This window comes from Natrix helvetica (assembly GCF_964273705.1).
Source record: "Natrix helvetica genome assembly, chromosome: 2".
Lineage (NCBI taxonomy): Eukaryota > Metazoa > Chordata > Lepidosauria > Squamata > Natricidae > Natrix > Natrix helvetica.
The window spans coordinates 294,993,631-295,016,779 of record NC_138552.1 but is presented as its reverse complement, the minus strand read 5'-3'; the positions used below and the strand labels follow the sequence as shown (position 1 = coordinate 295,016,779).

Below are 23,149 nucleotides of genomic sequence, written 5' to 3'. Positions count from 1 at the left end.
TCCCCAACCCTCCTCACTGTCCGGATCTGCTGCCAGCTCTGCTGGCGGGCCACAACATTTGCAGGGTTGTGGTGCAGACAAAACAGCCAGGAGACCCCACCCTGCAGACTGACTCTCCTTGCTGGAAACAAACACCCTCCATGAAGCCACTGACATTCAAAGCAAGTTCGCTCCCACCCACCCCCATCCCGAGGCGACTCCTTTCCCATTTCTTTGGCCACAATTTCTCCCTTTCTCCCTACGATTTAAGGGAGGGGGGAATCTGGAGTCCCAACCCCACCTCCGTCACAAACCATGTGGTTTCCGCAAAGGCAGGATTGGGGTTTTTTGACGCCCTCTACGCCTCCATTTCGGGGACTCCACTGCATTCTTTGGCGCAGTCCGGCAAAACCCCGAGAGACTGCATAAGGCCACCTCAGTTCCGCCAGACTCTGGAGCCAAATGTGTTTCTTGACCTGCCTGACATGCTGATTCGACCACCAAACATGGCTTGAATCCTGAACAGCCCAGCAATCAGAGGAGAGCTGCGTTGCCAGGCCACTGGCGCGGTGGGGCCCGAATCGAAATTGAGCCAAGAAGGATGCTCGGCTCAAAGGAAATGGGAGTGGATGGGGAGGGAGGGCGCCAAGAGCTATCCCTTTGTGCTGGGATACAGCACAAAGGGGGTGGATTCAAAAACCCCTCGGGGTGACCCCAAATGCATTTCCCATGCCGTCTGGCTGATTTCGTCAAGAGGCTGGCTTGCTTCCGAACCGAGCAGCCAACGAGAAGGGGGGGAAATCCAGATTTATACATATATATAAATATAAAATAAAAGTATTGGAAAATATAATATAAAAGTATTGGAAAAAGACTTTACACCCTTGAGAAAACTAAGATCATGGCCTCCAGCCCTCTCAATTCCTGGCAAATAGATGGGGAAGAAATGGAGGTAGTGACAGACTTTATTTTCCTGGGCTCAAAGATCACAGCAGATGGGGACTGCAGCCTAGAAATAAAAAGAGGCTTGTTCCTGGGGAGGAAAGCGATGGCAAATCTAGACAGCATCCTAAAAAGCAGAGACCTCACCCTGCCATTCAAAAGTGTGTCTAGCCAAGGCTGTCGTTTTCCCAGTTGCAATGGATGGCTGTGAAGGTTGGACCGTAAGGAAGGCTGAGGGCCAAAGAATGGAGGCCTTTGAACTCTGGTGCTGGAGAAGAAGACTCCTGCATTGAGTCCCTTGGACTGCAAGGCCATCCAACCGGTCAGTCCTAGAGGAGATCAACCCTGACTGCTCTTCAGAAGGCCAGATCCTGAAGAGGAAACTCAAAGACTTTGGCCACCTGATGAGAAGGAAGGACTCTCTGGAGAAGAGCCTCATAGATGGATGGATGGATGGATGGGTGGGTGGGTGGGTGAACGGACACTGATTGAGAGAAAGATAACAGGTAATAAATAGAAGATAGATAGATAGACAGACAGATAATAATAATAATAATATATAGAAGAGAGAGAGAGAGAGACAGACAGACATTGATTGAGAGAAAGAGGACAGGGAATGTATAGATCTTTGAACTCTGGGGCTGGAGAAGACTCCTGCATTGAGTCCCTTGGACTGCAAGGCCATCCAACCGGTCAGTCCTAGAGGAGATCCACCCTGGCTGCTCCTTAGAAGGCCAGATCCTGAAGAGGAAACTCAAAGACTTTGGCCACCTAAGGAGAAGGAAGGACTCCTCACAGAACTTTGGCTACAATATTGAATTAGATAAATGAGAAAAAAATTGGGGGACAAATGTAAAAATGACACTATTAGTTGCATACAAGGAAAACCAGTACAAAATGTTTTACAGATAGCACCTAGCACCAGCAAGGTCAGCAAAAATCTCAGCAAATATTTCACCAAAATGTTGGAAATGTGAATTAACACACGGAACATATAGTGGAGGCAGCCAAAAAGTATTGGAAAAAGATTAAAAATTGGCTAGAATCAATAACAGGAGTCAAAATTGATTGGAAACCAGAAGTATTTTTACGAGGAATAATGACAATGAAACATAAAAAAAGAAATCCAGTATTTAATTCTACACATAATTACGGCGGCGAGGATCGCCTTCACTCAGGAATGGAAAAATAGATACCAAGTGAAGATGAATTAATGAGAAAGGTTCTCGACTGTGCCGAAATGGACTAATTAACAAAAGAAATCCAGGGAAAAGAAGAAACAGAATATTATCAGATATGGGAAAAATGGTATAAGTGATTGGAGGAAAGAAACAAGGATCAATGAAAGAAGCCAATAAAGCCCAAAAATAGAAGTTAAGGAGAATTCACACACACACACACACACACACACACACACACACACACACACACACGTGCACTCAAGAGAGTTTAAGCTTATTAGAGGTAATCATCCAATGTATCAGATAGATGAGTAAAATAAGAGGGTTAAAAATGGTGAAACTCAAATAAAATATATTAGAAGGGGGAATAACAGAAGGAGAATTGTACTGATTTGAAACTGCTATTAGAAGGAACAGGAACTTCCAATGTACTGTGTAAATATAGTGTATGTCTAAGTTCTCTCTGTGTGTATTTTGTATGTTTGTAAATAAAAAAATTAATGATTTTTTTTTAAAAAGGAAGAAGGAAGGACTCCCTGGAGAAGGAGGGTGGAAAGAAGGAGGGTGAAAGAAGGAGGAAGGAAGAAAGAGTGCAGAGAAGAGCAACAAAGATGATTAGGGGACTGGAGACTAAAATATATGAAGAACGGTTGCAGGAACTGGGTATGTCTAGTTTAATGAAAAGAAGGACTAGGGGAGACAGGATAGCAGAGTTCCAATATCTCAGGGGTTGCCACAAAGAAGAGGGAGTCAAGCTATTCTCCAAGGCATCTGAGGGCAGGACAAGAAGCAATGGGTGGAAACTAATCAAGGAGAGAAGCAACTTAGAACTGAGGAGAAACTTCCTGACAGTTAGAACAATTAATCAGCGGAACAGAAGTTGCCTCCAGAAGTTGTGAATGCCCCAACACTGGAAGTCTTTTTTTTTTTTTTTTATAATAAAATTTTATTGGTTTTTCAAGATTTATAGGGAAAAGGGTAAATGGACAGGTATACAAATTTTGGCAGTTGCAAAGTGTGTGAGGGCCCCCTCCCTCCATACCCATAGTATACATTAATATATAATGCATTGGTATATAATTGATTACAATCAGCATATTAGTTCTATTATTAAATTCGATCAAATTAAACATTACAGTATAAAATCCAAATATAATTCCATTTTCACTTTCGGTCAGTTTATAATAATATGATTTTCTTGTTTATTTTTGTGATCTGAGTCTTCTTGCTATTGCCCCATCTCCCTCCACTGGCAGAGCTCTGGCCCCTCCCGTGTCCTGCGTGTCCGTTGTGGTGTCTGGTGTTTTCTCTAGGAGTGTTTTATTTTTTTCCATAAAGGCCTGCGCCTCTATGGGTGAATTAATTCTGATTCTTGTCTCCTCCCAGAATATCAGCATACCTTCAGGCATCAACCATCTAAACCACACCCCTTTCTGGTATAATTTATTCGCTAATTGCGAATAATTCTTCCTTTTTTCTCTAATCTTCTTAGGGATCTGCTTCAGAATGGTTATCTCCATATCATGATATGTCAATGCTTGCCCCCTTTGTACACCCAGAATTTCATCTCTTGTGCTTTTTCTAAGAAATTTAATGTGAACCTCCCTGGGTACATTGTGTGTTCTAGCGTAAGCTGAGTTCACTCTATAAACCAGGTCTATATCCCACCCCATCTGTTGTTTTTCTTTGTGTGTGTAGTCAGCCAGAATGTTTGTCATAATGTCCCTTATATTTTCCCCATCTTCTTCTATAACATTTTGAAATCTAAGATAATAGGACATTCTCTCAAATTCTAATTTCATCTGTTGGATGTCAAGATCTTTGTTCCCTTTCTGCACAGCTTCCACCCCCCCCCCTCACCTCCTCCACCCCCCCTTCCACAAGATCCAGTCTCTGTGAGTTCTTATAAATTTGGGCTTGATTTTCTTTAATTTCATCTTTCATTTCCCTTAGCTGTTTCTTGATTTCCTCCTGGCCCTGTAAAATTTGTTGAAGCATTTGTTGAAAGTCCATCTCTATAGTCTTAGGTTGCATCAGATCTGTTATCTTTGACTGTGTGGCTGGACTGGATGTTACAGATGTTGGAGCAGACGTGGCAAAGCCAGGTTTCCCAGGAGGTGGTCTTTTGGATGCCATCCTTTATAACATTAGAAGTTCAGTCCATATATAAGATAAACAGTTAGAAAAGAAGGGTAGCCAGGTGAGGTCCGGGAGTAGAAGAACCAGGCAGAAGAGAATCTCTCTAATAAGTCTGGCAATAGATGAAAGGTTTCCCCTAGAAAGTTCAAAAAGTACCAATCCACAAGAGATTCCTCTGGGAGACACGGAGACAAAGACCGGAAGCCTGAATTTTAAAGGTGGAGTCAGGTTTCACAATTCATAAAGACAACGGAAGTGTGCCATCTTGCCCTGCCAGTTTTGGGCACAGAGGCATAACAAAGTTTTAAAAAGTTCCAAAAGTCCTCAAATCACAGTAGAAAGTGAAATTAAGTTGAAAAGAAAATCATCTCAACCTGGGTGAGGCTTCATTCGTTGGCTCTCCCCCCTCCTCCTTCCCCGGGGGCTGAGAGCAAAATTATTCCTCGCCGCTTGTCCAAGGGGGGGGGGGAAACCCCCCTCCCTCCAGCCGCGCCTCCAGAATACTCCAAAAGTTATTTTAAAGAAAGCTGACTAATTCTTTGTGCAAAATAGGGCATGAAGAGAGAAGCAACCTCACCGCACCGCAGCTGCTTCCTTCAATTGCTTCATTCTCCAGACGGCTTTAGCGAGGCGCGAGGCGCAGAAACGCGAGGCGCCCTCCGATCTAGCTCCCCGGTGCCTTGGGCGCGCGAGAGACCTCCCGCCGGCCGCCGCCGCTGCAGGAGCTCCCCGCGATGCCGCCCCTCCGGCAGGACCCCTCTGAGGGGTGTCCTGTGCCCCCCAAGGAGTGGGGAAGCCCACCGGAGAGCCGGAGCGGGCAAAGAGCTGCCCGTCGCCGCTGCCGCCGGAACCGGAAGTCTTTAAGAAGATGTTGGATAGCCATTTGACTGAAACGGTATAGGGTTCCCTGCCTAGGCAGGGGGTTGGACTAGAAGACCTCCAAGGTCCCTTCCAACTCTACTATTGTATTGTATTGTATTGAGGGCAAAAGAAGAAGGGGACGGCAGAGAAGGAGATGGCTGGATGGAGTCACCGAAGCAGTCGGCGTGAGCTTCAATGGACTCCAGAGGATGATAGAGGACAGGAAGGCCTGGAGGAATGTGGTCCATGGGGTCGCAATAGGGCGGACATGACTTACAACTAACAACCCTTGAGTTCCAAGCATTCGTTTAATGACCATCTGAAGATACAACAGCACTAGAAAAAATGGCTTATGACCGTTTTTCATACTTATGACGATTGCAGCATCCCCATGGTCACATGATTGAAATTCAGAGGCTTGGAAACTGGCATGTACTTATGACAGTGTCCTGGAGTCATGTGATCTCCCCTTTGGAGACTTTCTGAGAAGCCAAAGGAAACCGGATTCACTTAACGACTATGTGACTAACTTAACAACCTTCCCAGCTGGCTTCGGATGAGCAAAGTCAAGGGGGAAAAGCCAGGTTCACTTAACAACCGTGTTCCTAATTTAACAACTGTAGGGATTCACTTAACAACTGTGGCAAGAAAGGTAATAAAACGGGGCAAAACCTCACTTAGCAACTGTCCTGCTTAGCAATGGACATTTTGGGCTGGGCTGTGGTTGTAAGTCAAAGATTTTATTAGCTGTAATAATAATAATAGTTGGAAAAGCGTCACTACTGCATTTTATTTTACTGTTATGAATAAAGAAACACCAGCTACCAACTTATTATTCTCTGGCCCTTTTCTCAGCTAAAATTATCACAACTGAGCAGCCACTTTCTAGATTTTAAGCAGGTTTTTATTCTGTTTTGTTTTTGCCAATTCTTCCTCCAGGTGCTGAGGACTTAAAATTTTCTGGATGCCAAAACAGACCCTTTTTCATTTTTTTCCCAACTCCCAAAGTTAATCTCAACCCCTGATGATTAAAGAAAGGAGGAAAAGACATGTATAAAATAGAAGCATTTAAATTTCAATTTTTATTTACTACCTGAAAACAAAATAGTTCTAAAATTAGAGATCGGCACTTATTGATGAATACAAGAGTGGTTTACAAGTGGTATTACGGCATAGCACTTAATAAAAGGGGGGAAGAACCCAAAATACTGCAAAAAACTCAAAAGAGATAAACTATTTGATTGCAACTGGAAAGAAAAAAAGGAAGGAAGGAAGGAAGGAAGGAAGGAAGGAAGGAAGGAAGGAAGGAAGAAAGAAAGAAAGAAAGAAAGAAAGAGAAAGAAAAAGAAAGAAGAGACGCAGAGAAAGAGAAAAAGAGAAAAAGAAAGAAAGAAAAAAGGATGGAAAGAAGGAAGGCAGGCAGGAAGGAAAAGAAAGAAAAAAAGAAAGAAAGAGAAAGAAAGAAAGAAAGAAAGGAAAAAGAAGGAAGGAAAGAAAAGAGAAAAAGAAAAGGAAGGAAGGAAAAGAAAGAAAAAACAACAAAAGGAAGGAAGGAAGGGGAAAAAGAAAAAAGAGAAAGAAAGAAAGAAAGAAGAGAAAAAGTGAGAAAGGGAGAAACAGAAAGTAAGACAAAGAAAGGAAAAGGAAGGAAGGAAGGAAGGAAAAGAAAGAAAGAAAGAAAAAGAAAGAAAGGAAAAAGAAGGAAGGAAAGAAAAGAGAAAGAGAAATAAAGAAAAGAAAGGAAGGAAAAGAAAGAAAAAAGAAAGAAAAAACAACAAAAGGAAGGAAGAGGAAAAAGAAAAAAGAGAAAGAGAAAGAAAGAAAGAAAGCAGAGAAAAAGGGAGAAAGGGAGAAAGAGAGAAAGGAAAAGAAAGGAAAAGGAAGGAAGGAAAAGAGAAAAAGGAGAAATAGGAAGGGAGGAGGGAGGAAAAGAAAAGAGAGAGAGAAAGAGAATGAAAGAAAAATGAACAAAAGGAAGGAAGGAGGTAGGAGAAGAAAGAAGAGAGAGAGAAAAACAAAAGGGGAAAAAGAAAAAAGAAAAAGAAAGGAGAGAAAAAGTGAGAAAGAGAGAAAGTAAGAGAAAGAAAGGAAAAGGGAGGAAGGAAAAGAAAGAAAAAAGATAGAAATAGGAAGGAGGTAGGAAAAGAAAGGAGAGAGAGAAAGAGAATGAAAGAAAAAAGAACAAAAGGAAAGAAGGAAGGAGGTAGGAAAAGAAGAGAGAGAGAGAAAGAATAATAATAATAATAATACAGGTTATGTAGACAGTAAACACAAGGTCAATCAAAATGGACTCAAATGTCTATATACCAATGCACAGAGCATGAGGAATAAACAGGGAGAATTAGAAATTCAAGTAAAAGAGGGCAGATATGATATTATTGCCATTACAGAAACTTGGTGGGATGAAACTGACAAATGGAACATACAGCTAGAAGGATTTAAATTATTTAAAAGAAATAGACCAAATAAAAGAGGAGGTGGAGTTGCACTATATATAAGAAATAACTATGTCTCTACAGAAATAGAGCACAACAATAATGAGAACTATCTTGAATGCATTTGGGTCAATATTAAAGGTTGTGGGGGAAATGACATTGCCATAGGTCTATACTACAGGCCACCCAACCAAGCAGAGGAAGAAGATGAACTTTTTGCTAGTCAGCTAACTAAGGTATGTAGGAAGCACACCACAATAGTAATGGGAGATTTTAACTACCCTGCCATCCACTGGGAAACAAACTCTGCACCAAGTGGAAGATCCAACAGGTTCCTAACAAACCTAGCAGACAACTTTGTTTTCCAAAAAGTAGAGAAGGAAACAAGGGGATCAGCCATACTGGACTTAATTCTCACTAACAGAGAGGAAATGATAGAAGGTGTTGAAGTCATAGGAACCCTGGGGGCAAGTGACCATGCAATATTGGAATTCAACATTATCCAAACACAAGTAGTAGAACAAAGTCAAACTAGAGTCTTGGACTTTAAGAAAGCTAATTTCAATAAACTTAGAGAGAGCTTGGGAAAAATTCCATGGATGAGAATCCTCGAGGGGAAAACAACTCAAGAAGCTTGGGAAATTTTGAAAAATGAGATTAGAAAAGCCCAGTCTAACACAATACCAATGAAGAAGAAAAACAACAGCTCCCAAAAGAAACCAGCATGGCTGCATAAACAACTATCTGACAAACTGAAAGACAAAAAAAGTAAGTATAAAAAGTGGAAGGAGGGGGACATAACTAAGGCAGAATATCAGCAAATAGCCCGAGCCTGTAAAGATGAAGTGAGGAAAGCTAAGGCTCACAATGAAGAAAGGCTTGCCACAAAAGTAAAAATTAACAAAAAAAGCTTCTTCCAACATGTTAAAAACAAGAAAAAAGTTAAGGAAACAATTGGTCCATTGCTAGGAGAAAGTGGCAAGAAGGTGACAAGCAACAGGGAGAAAGCAGAACTATTTAACTCATGTTTTGCATCTGTCTTTACACAAAGGGATAAAACAGTCCAACCTATCAAAAGCAGCACCACAAAATTAGGAACACAAATTGAAATAGGGAAGAAAATGGTAAGTGAGCACCTGTCTACCCTAGATGAGTTCAAATCACCAGGACCGGATGGATTACACCCCAGAGTTCTGAAGGAACTAGCAGACGAGATCTCAGAACCACTGAATTATATCTTTCAGAGATCCTGGAACACCGGGGAACTACCAGAGGACTGGAAAAGAGCTGATGTGGTTCCCATCTTCAAAAAAGGGAAAAAATTAGATCCAGGAAACTACAGACCTATCAGCCTAACCTCAATACCAGGAAAGATTCTGGAAAAAATAATCAAGCAACGAATTTGCGAACACCTAGAAGCAAACAAAGTAATAGCCAAAAGCCAACATGGATTTGTCAAAAACAGATCATGCCAGACTAATCTTATTGCATTCTTTGATAATGTGACAAAATTAGTGGACCAGAGGAATGCCGTTGATATAGTTTACTTGGACTTCAGTAAGGCTTTTGATAAGGTAGACCATAACCTACTACTAGATAAAGTAGAAGAATGTGGGTTAGACAGCATCACCACCAGATGGATTGGTAACTGGCTGACCAACCGCACTCAACGTGTAGTTCTCAATGGAACTGCATCTACATGGAGGGAAGTATGCAGTGGAGTACCCCAAGGCTCTGTTTTAGGCCCAGTACTCTTCAACATCTTCATCAATGATTTGGGTGAGGGAATAAATGGGGAACTCATCAAATTTGCAGATGATACCAAGCTGGCAGGAATAGCCAACACTCCAGAAGATAGGCTTAAGATACAGAAGGATCTTGACAAACTTGAACATTGGGCACTATCTAATAAAATGAAATTCAATGGTGAAAAGAGCAAGGTTCTACATTTAGGCAACAAAAACGGAATGCACAGGTACAGTATAGGTGGTATCTTCCTCAGTAGTAGTAACTGTGAAAGGGATCTTGGAGTCCTAGTGGACAACCATTTAAATATGAGCCAGCCGTGTGCAGCAGCTGCCCAAAAAGCCAACACAATTCTAGGCTGCATCAACAGAGGGAGAGAATCAAGATCACGTGAAGTGTTAATACCACTTTATAATGCCTTGGTAAGGCCACACTTGGAATACTGCATTCAGTTCTGGTCGCCACGATGTAAAAAAGATGTGGAGACTCTAGAAAGAGTGCAGAGAAGAGCAACAAAGATGATTAGGGGACTGGAGACTAAAACATATGAAGAACGGTTGCAGGAACTGGGTATGTTTAGCTTAAGAGAAAGAAGGACTAGGGGAGACATGATAGCATTATTCCAATATCTCAGAGGTTGCCACAAAGAAGAGGGAGTCAAACTATTCTCCAAAGCACCTGAGGGCAGAACAAGAAGCAATGGGTGGAAACTAATCAAGGAGAGAAGCAACTTAGAACTGAGGAGAAATTTCCTGACAGTGAGAACAATTAATCAATAGAACAGAAGTTGCCTCCAGAAGTTGTGAATGCCCCAACACTGGAAGTCTTTAAGAAGATGTTGGATAGCCATTTGTCTGAAACGGTATAGGGTTTCCTGCCTAGGCAGGGGGTTGGACTAGAAGACCTCTAAGGTCCCTTCCAACTCTACTATTGTATTGTATTGTATAAAAAAGAACAAAAGGAAAGAAGAGAAAGAAAGGAGAGAGAGGAAGGAAGGAAAAGGGAAGAAAGAAAGAAAAAGAGAAGGGGTGGGAGGTGCCCAAAATTGCAGGATTCTTGCAGATCTCGACCTCCAACTTATTTCTGGGAGCGCCAAATAAACCCACCACCAAAGGAAGATTTGAACCTGGGACTCATTCATGGCCTCTGGGTCTCTTCAACCCCAAACCCCCAGCAGTTCTCGGACACCCAGGCAGCCCTCGACTTAAAAACACTTGCTTAGTGACTGTTCAATGTCCCAGGGGCCCTGAAAAAAGAGACTTATGACCATTTTCCACATCCCCAGGGTCCCGGGATTCAAAATTCAGAAGTCGGGCAACCGACTCACATTTATGACGGTCGGAGCGTCCCAGGTGTGTTTGTGACGTGATCTGCTTTTGTGACCTTCTGACCAGCAAAGTCCCTGTCTTAACACCCCTGTGCCTAATTTAACGACTGCAGCGATTCACTTAGCGACGGTGGCCAAGAAAGGCTGTCCAATGGGAGAAAACTCACTTCACCAATGTCTCACTTTGCAACGTATATTCGGGGCTCCGTTGCAGTTGTAACGCGGGGATCGCCCATAAACTCCTCAAAGCCTGGGGAAGCGTGTTAGTGACTGTGTGTTTTTGTGTGTGCACTTTTCCCAATGTCTTTATACAGCCGCCGTTTCCGTTTTCATTTCTTGCTGCGGTCGTATCCGTCCACCCACCTGATGGACTAAATGCGTCTCTTGGCTCCGCTTCAACTTCTCCATAAAGTACTCCTAAGAGGCTTAATATTATCTTATTTTTAAAAAAGGAACCGATCGATAATGCAACCCCCGGTGGAAAAAAAATACTCAGCAAAAATACTGCAAATGTAGCAGTGGTGGGTTTCAAAATTCTTCTGTGGGTGTGGCCTGCTTTGTGGGAGTGGCTTGCCAGCCATGTGACCGGATGGGAGTGGCTTGCCGGCCATGTGACCAAGTGGGAGTGACTTGGCAGTCATGTGACTGGGTGGGCATGGCCAACTTGTAAAATGTGGTGAAACTCACTTAACAACGCTCTTGCTTAGCAACCGAAATGTTGGCTCAGGAACTCTGGCATTTAAAGCACGCAAGTCTTAAAACTGTCAAGTTACAAGATCCTTGCACCCCTAACCCTTTAGAAAAAAAAACCCCAGGGGTATTCAAACTTGACAGCTTTAAGACTTGTGGATGTCAACTCCCAGAATTCCTCCTCCAGTCATGTTGGCTCAGGAACTCTGGCATTGAAGTGTGCAAGTCTTAAAGCTGTCAAGTTACAAGACCCTCGCACCCCTAACCCTTTAGAAAAAAAAACCCCAGGGGTGTTCAAACTTGACAGCTTTAAGACTTTAAGGTTTAGATAGGATACTTAGAGGCGGGTGGGGTGATTGGTGAGCCAGCCAATCAGTGAGTGGTGGGCGGGGCACTTGTGGTGGGGACGGGCGGGGGGAGGGAGCTGGAGCCGGTTCTAAACGGCACTGTAGATTTGTGGAACCTCTTCTATAGAAGACGTTACAACTGGCAGGAACCCACCCCTGAAGTGTAGCCACAACGGTTCCTGTCCCCTTCCCACCAGCCCCGATCCAAATTCACTGAGTTCCCCAGCTACCGAAGGCACAACGAAGGGGCCTTTTGTGTATTGTGTGCCATTTGGAACACGGCTCGTTGCCCCTGTTGTAAAGGACAACATGCGTTTCCTCCCTGTCTGGATTTTTTAGAAGGGGGTCTGGGGTCTCCATGCCTCCTTGCAGTTCACTGGGAGGGGTGTTCTGACGGAGGCTTCCCCAGCAGCACGAAGCCGAGTCCTCGTCCCGATAAACCCCTTTTATTTAATTACAGTGAATTCCTCTCCAGCAAAGCCTTTCCTCTCCCACCCTCTTTCAAGAGAGTTCACAATTACCGACCTTTCTCAGGCTTGGAGAGCGGCCAGGCTGATATCTTTCAAACGCCGCAAGAATGCAGGAATGAACTAAGTGTCTCCTGCAAGCTCCACTCCCCTTTCACTCCTCTTTTATTCCCTCTGGGAGGGTCCATTCATCATCCACCTGTGGCCTTACTTCCAAGTCAACACTTGTTCTTTAGCTGTTCCCTTCGTCTGGCAACTCTGCGCATGCGCACACCGGGAACAGGCCAGGGGTGAAATCCAGCAAGTTCTGGAGAACCGGTAACAGAAATTTTGAGTAGTTCAGATAACCGGCAAATGCCACCTCTGGCTGGCCCCAGACTGGGGAGGGAATGGGGATTTTGCAGTATCCTTCCCCTGCCACGCCCACCAAGCCACGCCCACAGAACCGGTAGTACAAATTTTTGCATTTCATCACTGGAACAGGCTCCAGCTGTTCTTCTGCCTCACTGATGTCTGACTCCGAAGGCAGCTGATAACTGGCATACGGCCCTGGCCCCCTCTCTGCCTCCGACACGGAGCCGTCACAAGAGCCTTCCCCAGACTCCAGGACTGGCCCAGGTTCCTCCCCAACCCTCCTCACTGTCTGAATCTGCTGCCAGCTCTGCTGGCTGCTGGTGAGCCACACTACTAAGCGAGACATTATGTGAGTCCCCCCCCCCCCATTTTATGACCTTTCTTGACCCGGTTGTCAAGACATCCTAGGTTGTGTTTGTGCAACTTAACATCTAGGGTGTTTGGGGGATGGAGATCAGGGGTCCCCAACTCACTCCGTTACGTGGCGCTAGGGATTCGAACTGCCGAACTGCCGACCTTCCTGATCGACAAGCTCAGCATCTTAGCCACTGAGCCACACGGCGTCTCGGATACGAATAAAATAATTATCTCAGCTCGTTTTTCTGGATTGCAGTGTTAAATTTTTATTATCACTTCTGAGCATCGTATGCATGTTTATTTCGAAGTGCGTAGCGCGTCTTTTGGTTTTAAATCAATGTTTGGGGCAAGTGGCATCCAAGGCAGGGTTGTTTTGCAGAAAACAGAAACAAAACTCCTCAGGAAGATTTCATCCCAAAAGAGACGCATAATTGGCGTGACCAGCTCAGTAGTAAGTTTCCCGCTCAACCCAACCCCCCGGATAACGCCGCAGGAGAAACTTGCGGATTTCATCGTAGACAAAAATGAGCACCGAGAAGGGGAGGGCGCACAGCCACCACGTCACTCGGAGCGGGTACATGCGTAGAGCCACCTCCATCCCTGGGCAGTAGGAGAGGAACGCCGCCAAGGTGGTTTCTTCAATCAGGCCGAAGACCATAATCTCGTTCCGCATGCCCTGTTGGAAAAGGGACAGCTTCCTGGTCTTGCAGATGATGAGGTCCGCCCACTGGACAATCACGATGCTGATGAAGAAGGCGGTGTGACAGGTGTACTCCACCACTTTCCGCTGCTGGTACGTCCACTGCTGGCCGTAACTGTCTTCTAGGTCATTTACAGTGTGGTCGTCCCAGGCCAGGCGGATCCCAGGCAAGGTGAATGGCAGGAACCCGTTCTCGGCCATGATGACGAAGTAGGTGAAGAACCCAGCAAGGGCTTGCATCATACCGATCTGCCCGTATGCCATGCTGATCAGGCGCTCGTTCACCAGCTTGTCCGTCTTGGCGTTCCGTGGCTTCCTCTTCATGATGTCGCTCTCGGCTTTCTCGTAGGCCAGGGAGATGGCAGGCACCATGTCAGTTCCCAGGTCAATGCACAAAATGGTGATGGTGCCCAGGGGCAGCGGGATGTTGAAGACCATGAAGAGAAGGAAAGGAGAGATCTCCGGAATGTTGCTGGTCAACGTGTAGGCGATGGACTTCTTCAGGTTGTCGAAGATCAGGCGGCCTTCTTCCACGCCCGTCACAATGGAGGCAAAGTTGTCGTCCAGGAGGATCATGTCGGCCGCCTGCTTGGACACATCGGAGCCCGTGATGCCCATGGCAATGCCAATGTCAGCTTTCTTGAGGGCTGGAGAGTCATTCACACCGTCTCCGGTCACAGCGACAATGGAGCCCTGCCTCTGACACCCTTCTACGATGATCAGCTTCTGCTGTGGGGATGTGCGAGCAAAGACAATTTCAGAATGACTTGAAAGGATCTTGTCCAGTTGTTCGGAGGTCATGTCCTTAAGTTCGGAACCATGAACGACGCAGGCCTGAGCTTCCCGGCGATCGACTTGGCTGACCGGGATCCCCAGCCGGGCTGCAATGTCTTCGACTGTCTCGCTGCCCTCAGAAATGATCCCCACCCCCTTGGCAATCGCCTTGGCGGTGATCGGGTGGTCGCCAGTGACCATGATCACTTTAATCCCAGCGCTGCGGCATTTCCCAACGGCATCCGGCACGGCAGCGCGAGGCGGGTCGATCATGGAGATGAGCCCCACGAAGCACAGCTTGGTGGTGGGGAAGTTCACCTTGTCTATGTCGAACATAAAGCCGCGTGGAAACTGTTTGTCGGGGAGGTAGCAGTGGCAAAATCCGAGGACCCTCTCGCCTAAACCCCCGAGATAATTGTAGGTGTTCAGAAAAGCTTCCTGCATGTTCTTCTCCAGGATCACTTCCTTTCCTTGCAACAGGATAGTGGAGCAGCATTCCAAGATCCGCTCTGGAGCTCCCTTCATCACCAAGAGATGGCCTTTGGACTTATCTGCAGCTTCGTGGATGGAGAGCTGGTATTTGTTGGTGGAGTTGAAGGGGATCTCGGCTACTTTGGGGTTCCTCTCGCGCATCTCTTTGACGGACCCCCAGGATAGCTCGATACATTTAAGGAGGGCTGACTCGGAAGCATCTCCAGTGGTCTCCTTCTTAGCAATGGGGATGTTCTCCTGGTCCACTTTGAAGTCCGCCCTGTTGCACAATCCCGCAATGTGTGCCAGGGCCAGCCATGTGGGTGAGCGCGTGTTGAAGATGGCCCCGGCGTAAATCTCGGTGATGTTGGCTTCATAGATCTCATTGTCAAACCACAGGTGGGCGACGGTCATGCGGTTCTGAGTCAGCGTTCCGGTTTTGTCCGAGCAGATTGTGGAGGTGGACCCCAGGGTCTCGACGGCTTCGAGGTTTTTCACCAGGCAGTTTTTCCGTGCCATGCGTTGGGAGGTAAGGGTCAGGCAGACGGTGACGGTGGCCAGCAGACCTTCCGGGACATTCGCCACGATGATACCGATCAGGAAGATGACGGCTTCCAGCCAATCGTAGCCGAGAATTAAGGCCAACATGAAGAATGACAATCCTAGGAAAACGGCGACGCTGGTGATGATGTGGATAAAATGCGCAATCTCCCGGGCAATCGGCGTGCGGCGTTCGCTCAAGCCGGAAGCTAGCGAGGCAATACGACCCATCACTGTGTAATCCCCTGTCAGGATGACAATGCCCCGTGCTGTGCCTTCGACACAATTTGTGGAGAAGAAACCCAGGTTTTGGGTCTCCAGCGGGTTCTCGTTGGTAAACTCAACCGTACGACTCTGGGGTTCTGATTCACCAGTCAGAGAGGAATTGTCGACTTTGCAACCAGTGGCCGAGATGATCCTTAAGTCCGCAGGAATCCGATCTCCCCCTTTGACCTCCACCAGATCTCCCACGACGACAAGTTCAGCGTTGATCTGCATCTTTTCGCCGTCCCGGATCACCAGAGCTTGCTGTGGGACCATGTGCTTGAAGGATTCCATGATTTTGGAGCTTTTGGCTTCCTGGAAGTAAGAGAAACACCCAGTCACGATAACGACGCCGGAGAGCACAGAGCCCAGGTAGAGGTTGTCGTTCTGTACTCTCAAGCCCATAAGGTTTTGCACCAAGTACACCGTAAAGCAAAGAATCGCGCCGATCCACAGGAGGATGGAAAGCCCGCCAAAGAGTTGCTTGCAAAATTTGATCCACTCCGGCTTGGTTCGTGGGGGAGTGAGGGCATTGGGGCCGTTCTTTTCCAAGATCTGGGCCGCCTGCGCCCTGGTTAGTCCCTTGGAGAGATCCACCTCATACTTACGACTGAGTTCTTGAAGAGACAATTTGTGATCGTCAAGAGTCACTTCTTTCTTCAATTCTTCCAGTTCTTCTTTTCCTCTGGGTTTTCTTCTCTTGACCTCTTCCTTCTTATTCATGGTGGAGTTTGGATCTACCACGTCAATCCTCCAACTCTTGGGTTTCCCACTTCAGAGGAGTACGGTGCAGCTCCAGAGGAAAGGAAGGGGGCAGGAGAAGGAGGAGAGAAGGAGGACTTCTCACCAAAAGAGGAAGCAGAAGAGCGAGAGGTTTGGGAACAAAAGTTCTCCAGCAACCATCCAAAGCTTAACGTCTTAGGAGCCCAGCTCCATCAGTAGCCCCAAAGGACAAATCCATTGTCCTGCTGTTGGGTTAACCCAACAATGCCTGGGTCTCTTAGCAACCAAGAAGTAACTGCCTCCTTTGGTGATGTCATAACGCCTAGCAACTGAAAGAATAACAGAAAAACAGAGTTGGAAGGCATCGTGGAGGTCGTCTAGTACGGGGGTGTCAAACTCAAGGCCCACAGGCCGTATCCGGACCACCGGGTGCTTAGATCAGGCTCGTGGGGCTGCCCTGGAAACAGCGAAGGACTGGCCCATGGCACCTCTGCAAGCAAAAGCGGCGCTTGGGAGGGCTGGCAAAGGCTTGCAGGAGGCCATCGGAGGCGGAAACGGAGCTCGGGAGCCTGTTTTCGCTGGCTGAGCGCTCGGGCCACCACAGCAGTGGTGGGATTCAGCCAGTTCGCACCTATTCGGGAGGACCAGTTGTTGGAAGAAATCTCCTTTTGTTTTTTTCCACTTTCCAGGGCTAATCCTGTAAGGAAGGCAGGAAGGAAACATTCTGGTGTTGTTTCTAGCCTCATCTTGATTGCCCTGCTTACAGAAACTGCCTCTCCGGTTAACCCTGATGACATTGTAACAGCTAAGGCGAAGCGTGAGTGACATTGAGTTGGCCACACCCACCCAGTCACATGACCACCACCACTGCCTACCCAGCTGGTCATTAGGGCAGAGAACCGGTTGTTAAATTATATGAATCCCACCAATGCACCACAGGCGCCCCTGACACGAGTGACATCGAGCTGGCCACCCCCCGAGTGAAGCACAACCCCGATGCGGCCCTCAATGAAATAGAGTTTGACGCCCCTGGTCTAGTCCAACGCCCTGCTCAAGCAGGAGGACCTCTAGAAGTGTTTCTCAACCTTGGCAACTTGAAGATGGGTGGACTTCAACCCCTCCCAGAATTCCCCAGACTGGTGGCAAATGGTTGTCCAAAGTCTTCTTTAAAATCGCCAGTATACGACTGCTTCTATGAAGTTCCTAGGTCAGTGATGGTTAACCTTTTTGTCGTCATGTGCTGAAAGCATGTGCGCACACACTAGTGGTGGGTTTCAAAATTTTTTAGAACCTCTTCTGTAGGTGTGGCCTGCTTTGTGGGAGTGGCTTGCCGGCCATGTGACTGGGTGGGCAGGGCCAACTTGTAAAAAGGGTGAAATACACTTAACAACGCTCTTGCTTAGCAACCAAAATGTTGGCTCAGGAACTCTTGGCATTTGAAGCACGCAAGTCTTAATGCTGTCAAGTTACAAGACCCTTACACCCCTAACCCTTTAGAAAAAAAACCCCAGGGGTGTTCAAACTTGATAGCTTTAAGACTTGTGGACTTCAACTCCCAGAATTCCTCCTCCAGTCATGTTGGCTCAAGAACTCTGGCATTGAAGAGTGCAAGTCTTAAAGTTGTCAAGTTACAAGACCCTTGCACCCCTAACCCTTTAGAAAAAAAAACCAGGGGTGTTCAAACTTGATAGCTTTAAGACTTGTGGACTTCAACTCCCAGAATTCCTCCTCCCGCTCTTCATCTTGATGATGTGTGGATGGGCGGGGGGAGGTGGAACCGATTCTAAACGACACGGTAGATTTGTGGAACCTCTTCTATAGAAGAGCTTAGAACTGGCAGGAACCCACCTCTGGCACACACCCATAATCCAATGCATGCGCGAACCCCATCTCCGCATGCACATGCAACCCCTCCTGTGCTCCCCTTCCCCCCACACCTGTGTGCATGACCCACCCCACATGCACCCCACACATGCAACACCCGCCTCCCCCCCATGGACTGATTTAGTGGTATATAAAAATGCAAATGATTTTTCTGCGGACGCCTTAAGCATAAATAAACTTTGAAAGATTCAACTAAGACCTTGTCTTATTCAGGATTTAATTCTCATGTTGGAAGTTCAGAAAAAGTGAATTGACAGAAATTGAAGCCCACCCCTCTTAAAGCATTGCTGGCTGGAGAATTCTGAGAGTGGAAGCCCACCCCTCTTAAAGCCTGCTGGCTGGGGGATTCTGGGAATTGAATGTTGTGGCCCGCCGGCGGTCAGTGGAGCTGGCAGCTGAGTCGAACAGTGAGGAGGGTTGGGGAGGAACATGGGCCAGTCCTGGGGGGGTGAGGAAAACTCAGATGAGGGCTCCGCGTCAGAGGCAGAGAGGGAGCTAGACAGCAGTGAGGCAGAGGAACAGCTGGAGCCTGTTCCCAGTGTGCGCATGCGCAGAGCTGCCAGAAGACAAGAACAACTAAGAAAGCAGGGTCCACGTGGGAGTAGAGACACACCTTGGAGGTGATTGGCCCCTCCCATAGGAAACAGAAGAGGAGCTAGTTTTAGTTTAGTTTAGTTTATTAAATTTATAAACCGCCCCCTCTCCCCAAAGGGACTCGGGGCGGTGTACAGACAATAAATATATATATGACAACAAAACAAAACACAAAGCCCCAGACAAAACAGCTTTAGCACACAGTCTGTACAGTACCATAAACTAACTAATAGTTAAAACCAATTTAAAAAATTAAAATACCCCCAAAAATTTAAAATGCAATCCAGGAAGGTCAGGATTAAATTGTACTTATACCTATCATTGCGATTGGGCCAGGCCAGCTAATTGGAACAAGTGGGTCTTGAGTTTCTTACGGAAGGAGCGGAGATCAACAGTAGTTCTAATATCGGGGGGGAGGTCGTTCCAGAGGGTTGGGCCCGTCACAGAGAAGGCCCTACTCCTGGGCACCGCCCGCCCGCATTGCTTAGCGGATGGTACCCGGAGGAGTCCCTCTCTGTGAGAGCGGATTGGTCGCAGGGATGTGTGGGGTAGGATGCGATCCCGCAGATAACTAGGTCAAATGGGGAGGGGGCTTTTGCAGGAAACAATTTGTTCCTTCGGTCGTTTCAAGAGTGGAAAGTTCTGTTTGCGACTTTAAGAGACTCTGTGCCAAGTTTTGCCTTGCCCGGCGTTTGGAAACTCGTTATCTGGAAGCTCTCCAAGCGAGATAAGGTTCGTGTGGATAAACATTCCTCGGAAAGACTGTTTGCTAAGCCTGGCTGACTGTGAATGAAAGGAATTCACAGTCGTGTAAATAAAAGGGGTCTTTCCGGGACCCAGACTCTGCTTCTTGCTTTTTAAGGAAGCCTGGGTCAGAGCACTGAAGTCCACCCCTCTTCCAGTTGCCAACTTTCCTTCCTTCCTTCCTTCCTTCCTTCCTTCCTTCCTTCCTTCCCTCTTTTCTTTTCTTTCTCTTTCTTTTTTCTCTCTTTGTAAAAACCCCGCTGAGAGCTTGCTTGCCTGTAGATTGTGGGTATGTATGTGACCCAGATGGCCCAATCCGGCCTGGAGGGTCTTCCTTTCCTGCCCCCGCTCCTTCCCACAGGACCTGGCTATCGAGCTGAAGGTCAACGGCTGCCTCGCGCCCTCTCTCGCGCGTCTTTTTGGCCGTCGGGGGAGTCCCTCTCGAGCTCAAACACAGCCACTTAGCAACAATTGACTGCAATCTGTTCCTTCTGCCTGCTCTCCCTTTGCAAAAGGAAATTAATAAATCCGTACCAGAACAATTCTGCATTATTCCGCTCGCTCTCTGCAGGAGACGGCCTTTTATCAGAGCTGAATGAGATCTGAGGGGTGGGGGGGTGGGGGGGAGGGGAGGGGTCCTTGGTGCTCTCTGAGCGTGACAGTCTCCTTACAGATGTTCCATTGCCCAACCTAGGTTAACATCGAAAACTCTGAATGCCACAGAAAGGGGCGCAGAGTTTATTTCGATGCCTTGTGGTCTCAAGTTGAAATGTCAGGATTTTTATGCAATTGTAGGGGGTTAACTTTGGGACTTTGGTGCCCTGCTGATGTTACCTAGTTGGGTCATGCAATGTCTACGAGAAAATAACCAAAGGACCCCACAATTCTCCTCTTCCTCCCCCCCCCCCACTTTTAGCTTTGTTGATGTTATCTAGTTGGGTCATGAAACGTCTGCAAGAAAACAACCAATCTCAGAGAGCACCAAGCATCCCACAATTCTCCTCCTCCTCCTTTCTAGTATTGATGATGTTACCTAGTTGGGTCGTGAAATGTCTACAAGAAAACAACCAAAGGATCCCACAATTCTCCTCCTCCTTCCTCCCCCCTTCTAGCACTGATGATGTTATCTAGTTGGGTCATGAAACGTCTGCAAGAAAACAACCAATCTCAGAGAGCACCAAGAATCCCACAATTCTCCTCCTCCTCCTCCTTCTCTTTTCTAGTATTGATGATGTTACCTAGCTGGGTCGTAAAATGTCTGCAAGAAAACAGCCAAGCTCAGAGAACACCAAGGACCCCACAATTCTCCTCCTCCTCTCCCCTTCTAGTATTGATGACATTACCTAGATGGGTCATGAAACGTCTCACAAGGAAATGAATGGTTGTAACTAAAACATATGAAGAACGGTTGCAGGAACTGGGTATGTTTAGCTTAAGAGAAAGAAGGACTAGGGGAGACATGATAGCATTGTTCCAATATCTCAGGGGTTGCCACAAAGAAGAGGGAGTCAAGCTATTCTCCAAGGCACCTGAGGGTAGAAGAAGAAGCAATGGGTGGAAACTAATCAAGGAGAGAAGCCACTTAGAACTGAGGAGAAACTTCCTGACAGAACAATTAATCAGTGCAACTGAAGTTGCCTCCAGAAGTTGTGAATGCCCCAACACTGGAAGTCTTTAAGAAGATGCTGGATAGCCATTTATCTGAAACGGTATAGGGTTTCCTGCTTAGGCAGGGGGTTGGACTAGAAGACCTCCAAGGTCCCTTCCAGCTCTACTATTGTATTGTATTGTATTGTAAGTCGAGGACCCCCTGTGCAATAAAAACAATAAGCAGTGCCTTAAAAATATTCTGCAAAATAACCTACAATCAAACCTGCCAAAGGGAAGGTGACGGAATGAACGGATGAGGAGTTTCTAGCCTTTACAAGATACGCTGTGAAATATAAGCAGCCAAGGGATGTCCATACAAGATTTACTAAAAAAGCAACTAGAATACAAATACCACAAATGGCAAGAGGTAAAAGATTGCACTACTATCGGATGGATATAGGATGATGTAATGAAATGTTAAAAATTAATTTGAATGTATTTAAAGTAGAATATTTTGCATAAAATGAAGTAATAATAGTTATAGTCAAATAAATGATGAACAATGATAATAATTGTATACATATATATCAGATTGATAATACGAGATTCTGTATAAATTGTAAGTGAAGACTATGGCGAGGATGTACAAAAGTTTTGTAACCAATCGACACACCGTACGAAACTGGAAGATGGTTTTATGTTTTAGGTTTGTCTGTGTTTGTTTGTTTAAAAATAAAAACAAAATGTTTTAAAAAAATATTTTGCAAAATAACCTACAATCGAACCTGCCAGCGTCAATCTGCTCAAAAGACGGATAGGGCAGGGGGTGAAAAGAATTCTGATTTATGATAATGGTTACTGGATTTCATTGTCACCATTCTTAAATCTAGATGGGGGCTTTATTGTGTTTTTATTGTGCAGCTGATGTCCATATGGTTCCTGCTAACCACATTCTATGCACAGGGGCTAGTGTGTGTGTGTGTGTGTGTGTGTGTGTGTGTGTGTGTGTGTGTGAGAGAGAGAGGGAGATTTGCTGATGAAGAAATGAAGGGAGACTAGTATAGATCTATTTCAAGCTATTTAGCTTAATCACTCCCCTGGCTCAGCTGATAAAGGGAGGAGAGCTTGTGGCTTAGAGGTTAATACAACTGCCTAATATGTAAAAACAGTCCAAGTTCGAATCCCAGTGAAGGGTATGGCTAGCTGATGAGAGCTAAATAGCTTGAAAAAGATCTATACTAGTCTCCCTTCATTTCTTTATCAGCAAAAATGTAACACAAAATGGTTTGTCGGGTAAGGGACGGCCTGGAAGGCTCCTGGAGTGGGGCTGAAAGGCAAAAGGGAAGCAGTATGCTCCCTCCCATATTTGGGCAGACCAGGTGCTTTGACAGAAGGGAAAAAAAACCTGTGTGTGTAATATGGATGCATAGCTATATAAGCATGCTTTCAAATAATGTTCATTAGAAAGGAAAACAAAAGCCTAAGGAAAAACCGTCTCTTGTCTCGTTTTAAAGATTTTCATTTTGAAGATTTAATTCCAACATTTCCATTTTTCTATAGGCTGTTTTTATATTTTGAGGTTTTAATGTACACCGCGCAGAGTCCCTCTATGTGGGAGAAAGGCGGTTCAGAAATGTGCAAAATAATAATAATAATAATAATAACAACAACAACAACAACAACATGAAATAAAAGAATAAAATAAAAAACAAAATAAAATAAATGAAAAATAAATAAAATGAAATAAAATATAAAGTAACAATATAAAAATAAAATTATACACACACAATAAAATCAAATAAAAAATCAAATACAATAAAATAAAATCAAAATAATAAAATAGCAAGACATTCTGGGTGCATTTTTATGTCTTTCAGGAGAGGCCCACTGTCCTTTAGAGAGATTGGCAGCATGATGGAGTTCGAAGACTCTGTGCTAACTAGGGAATTCTGGGAGTGGAAGTCCACCCCTCTTAAACCATGCCAGCTGGGGGGATTCTGGGAGTGGAAGTCCACCCCTCTTAAACCATGCCGGCTGGGG

General features: G+C 45.7%; 2 protein-coding genes across 2 annotated transcripts in view; both read right to left on the bottom strand.

Moving 5' to 3' along the window:
- LHFPL7 (LHFPL tetraspan subfamily member 7) overlaps positions 1 to 23,149 on the bottom strand; it is a 78,486-nt gene that overhangs the window by 9,722 nt on the left and 45,615 nt on the right. The window lies entirely within an intron of this gene.
- LOC309388344 (sodium/potassium-transporting ATPase subunit alpha-2-like) lies at positions 13,271 to 16,297 on the bottom strand (the record flags this gene model as incomplete). Its single annotated transcript, XM_081945572.1, has 1 exon — positions 13,271 to 16,297. The coding sequence occupies one exon, from the start codon at positions 16,295 to 16,297 to the stop codon at positions 13,271 to 13,273; it is 3,027 nt and encodes a 1,008-aa protein (XP_081801698.1).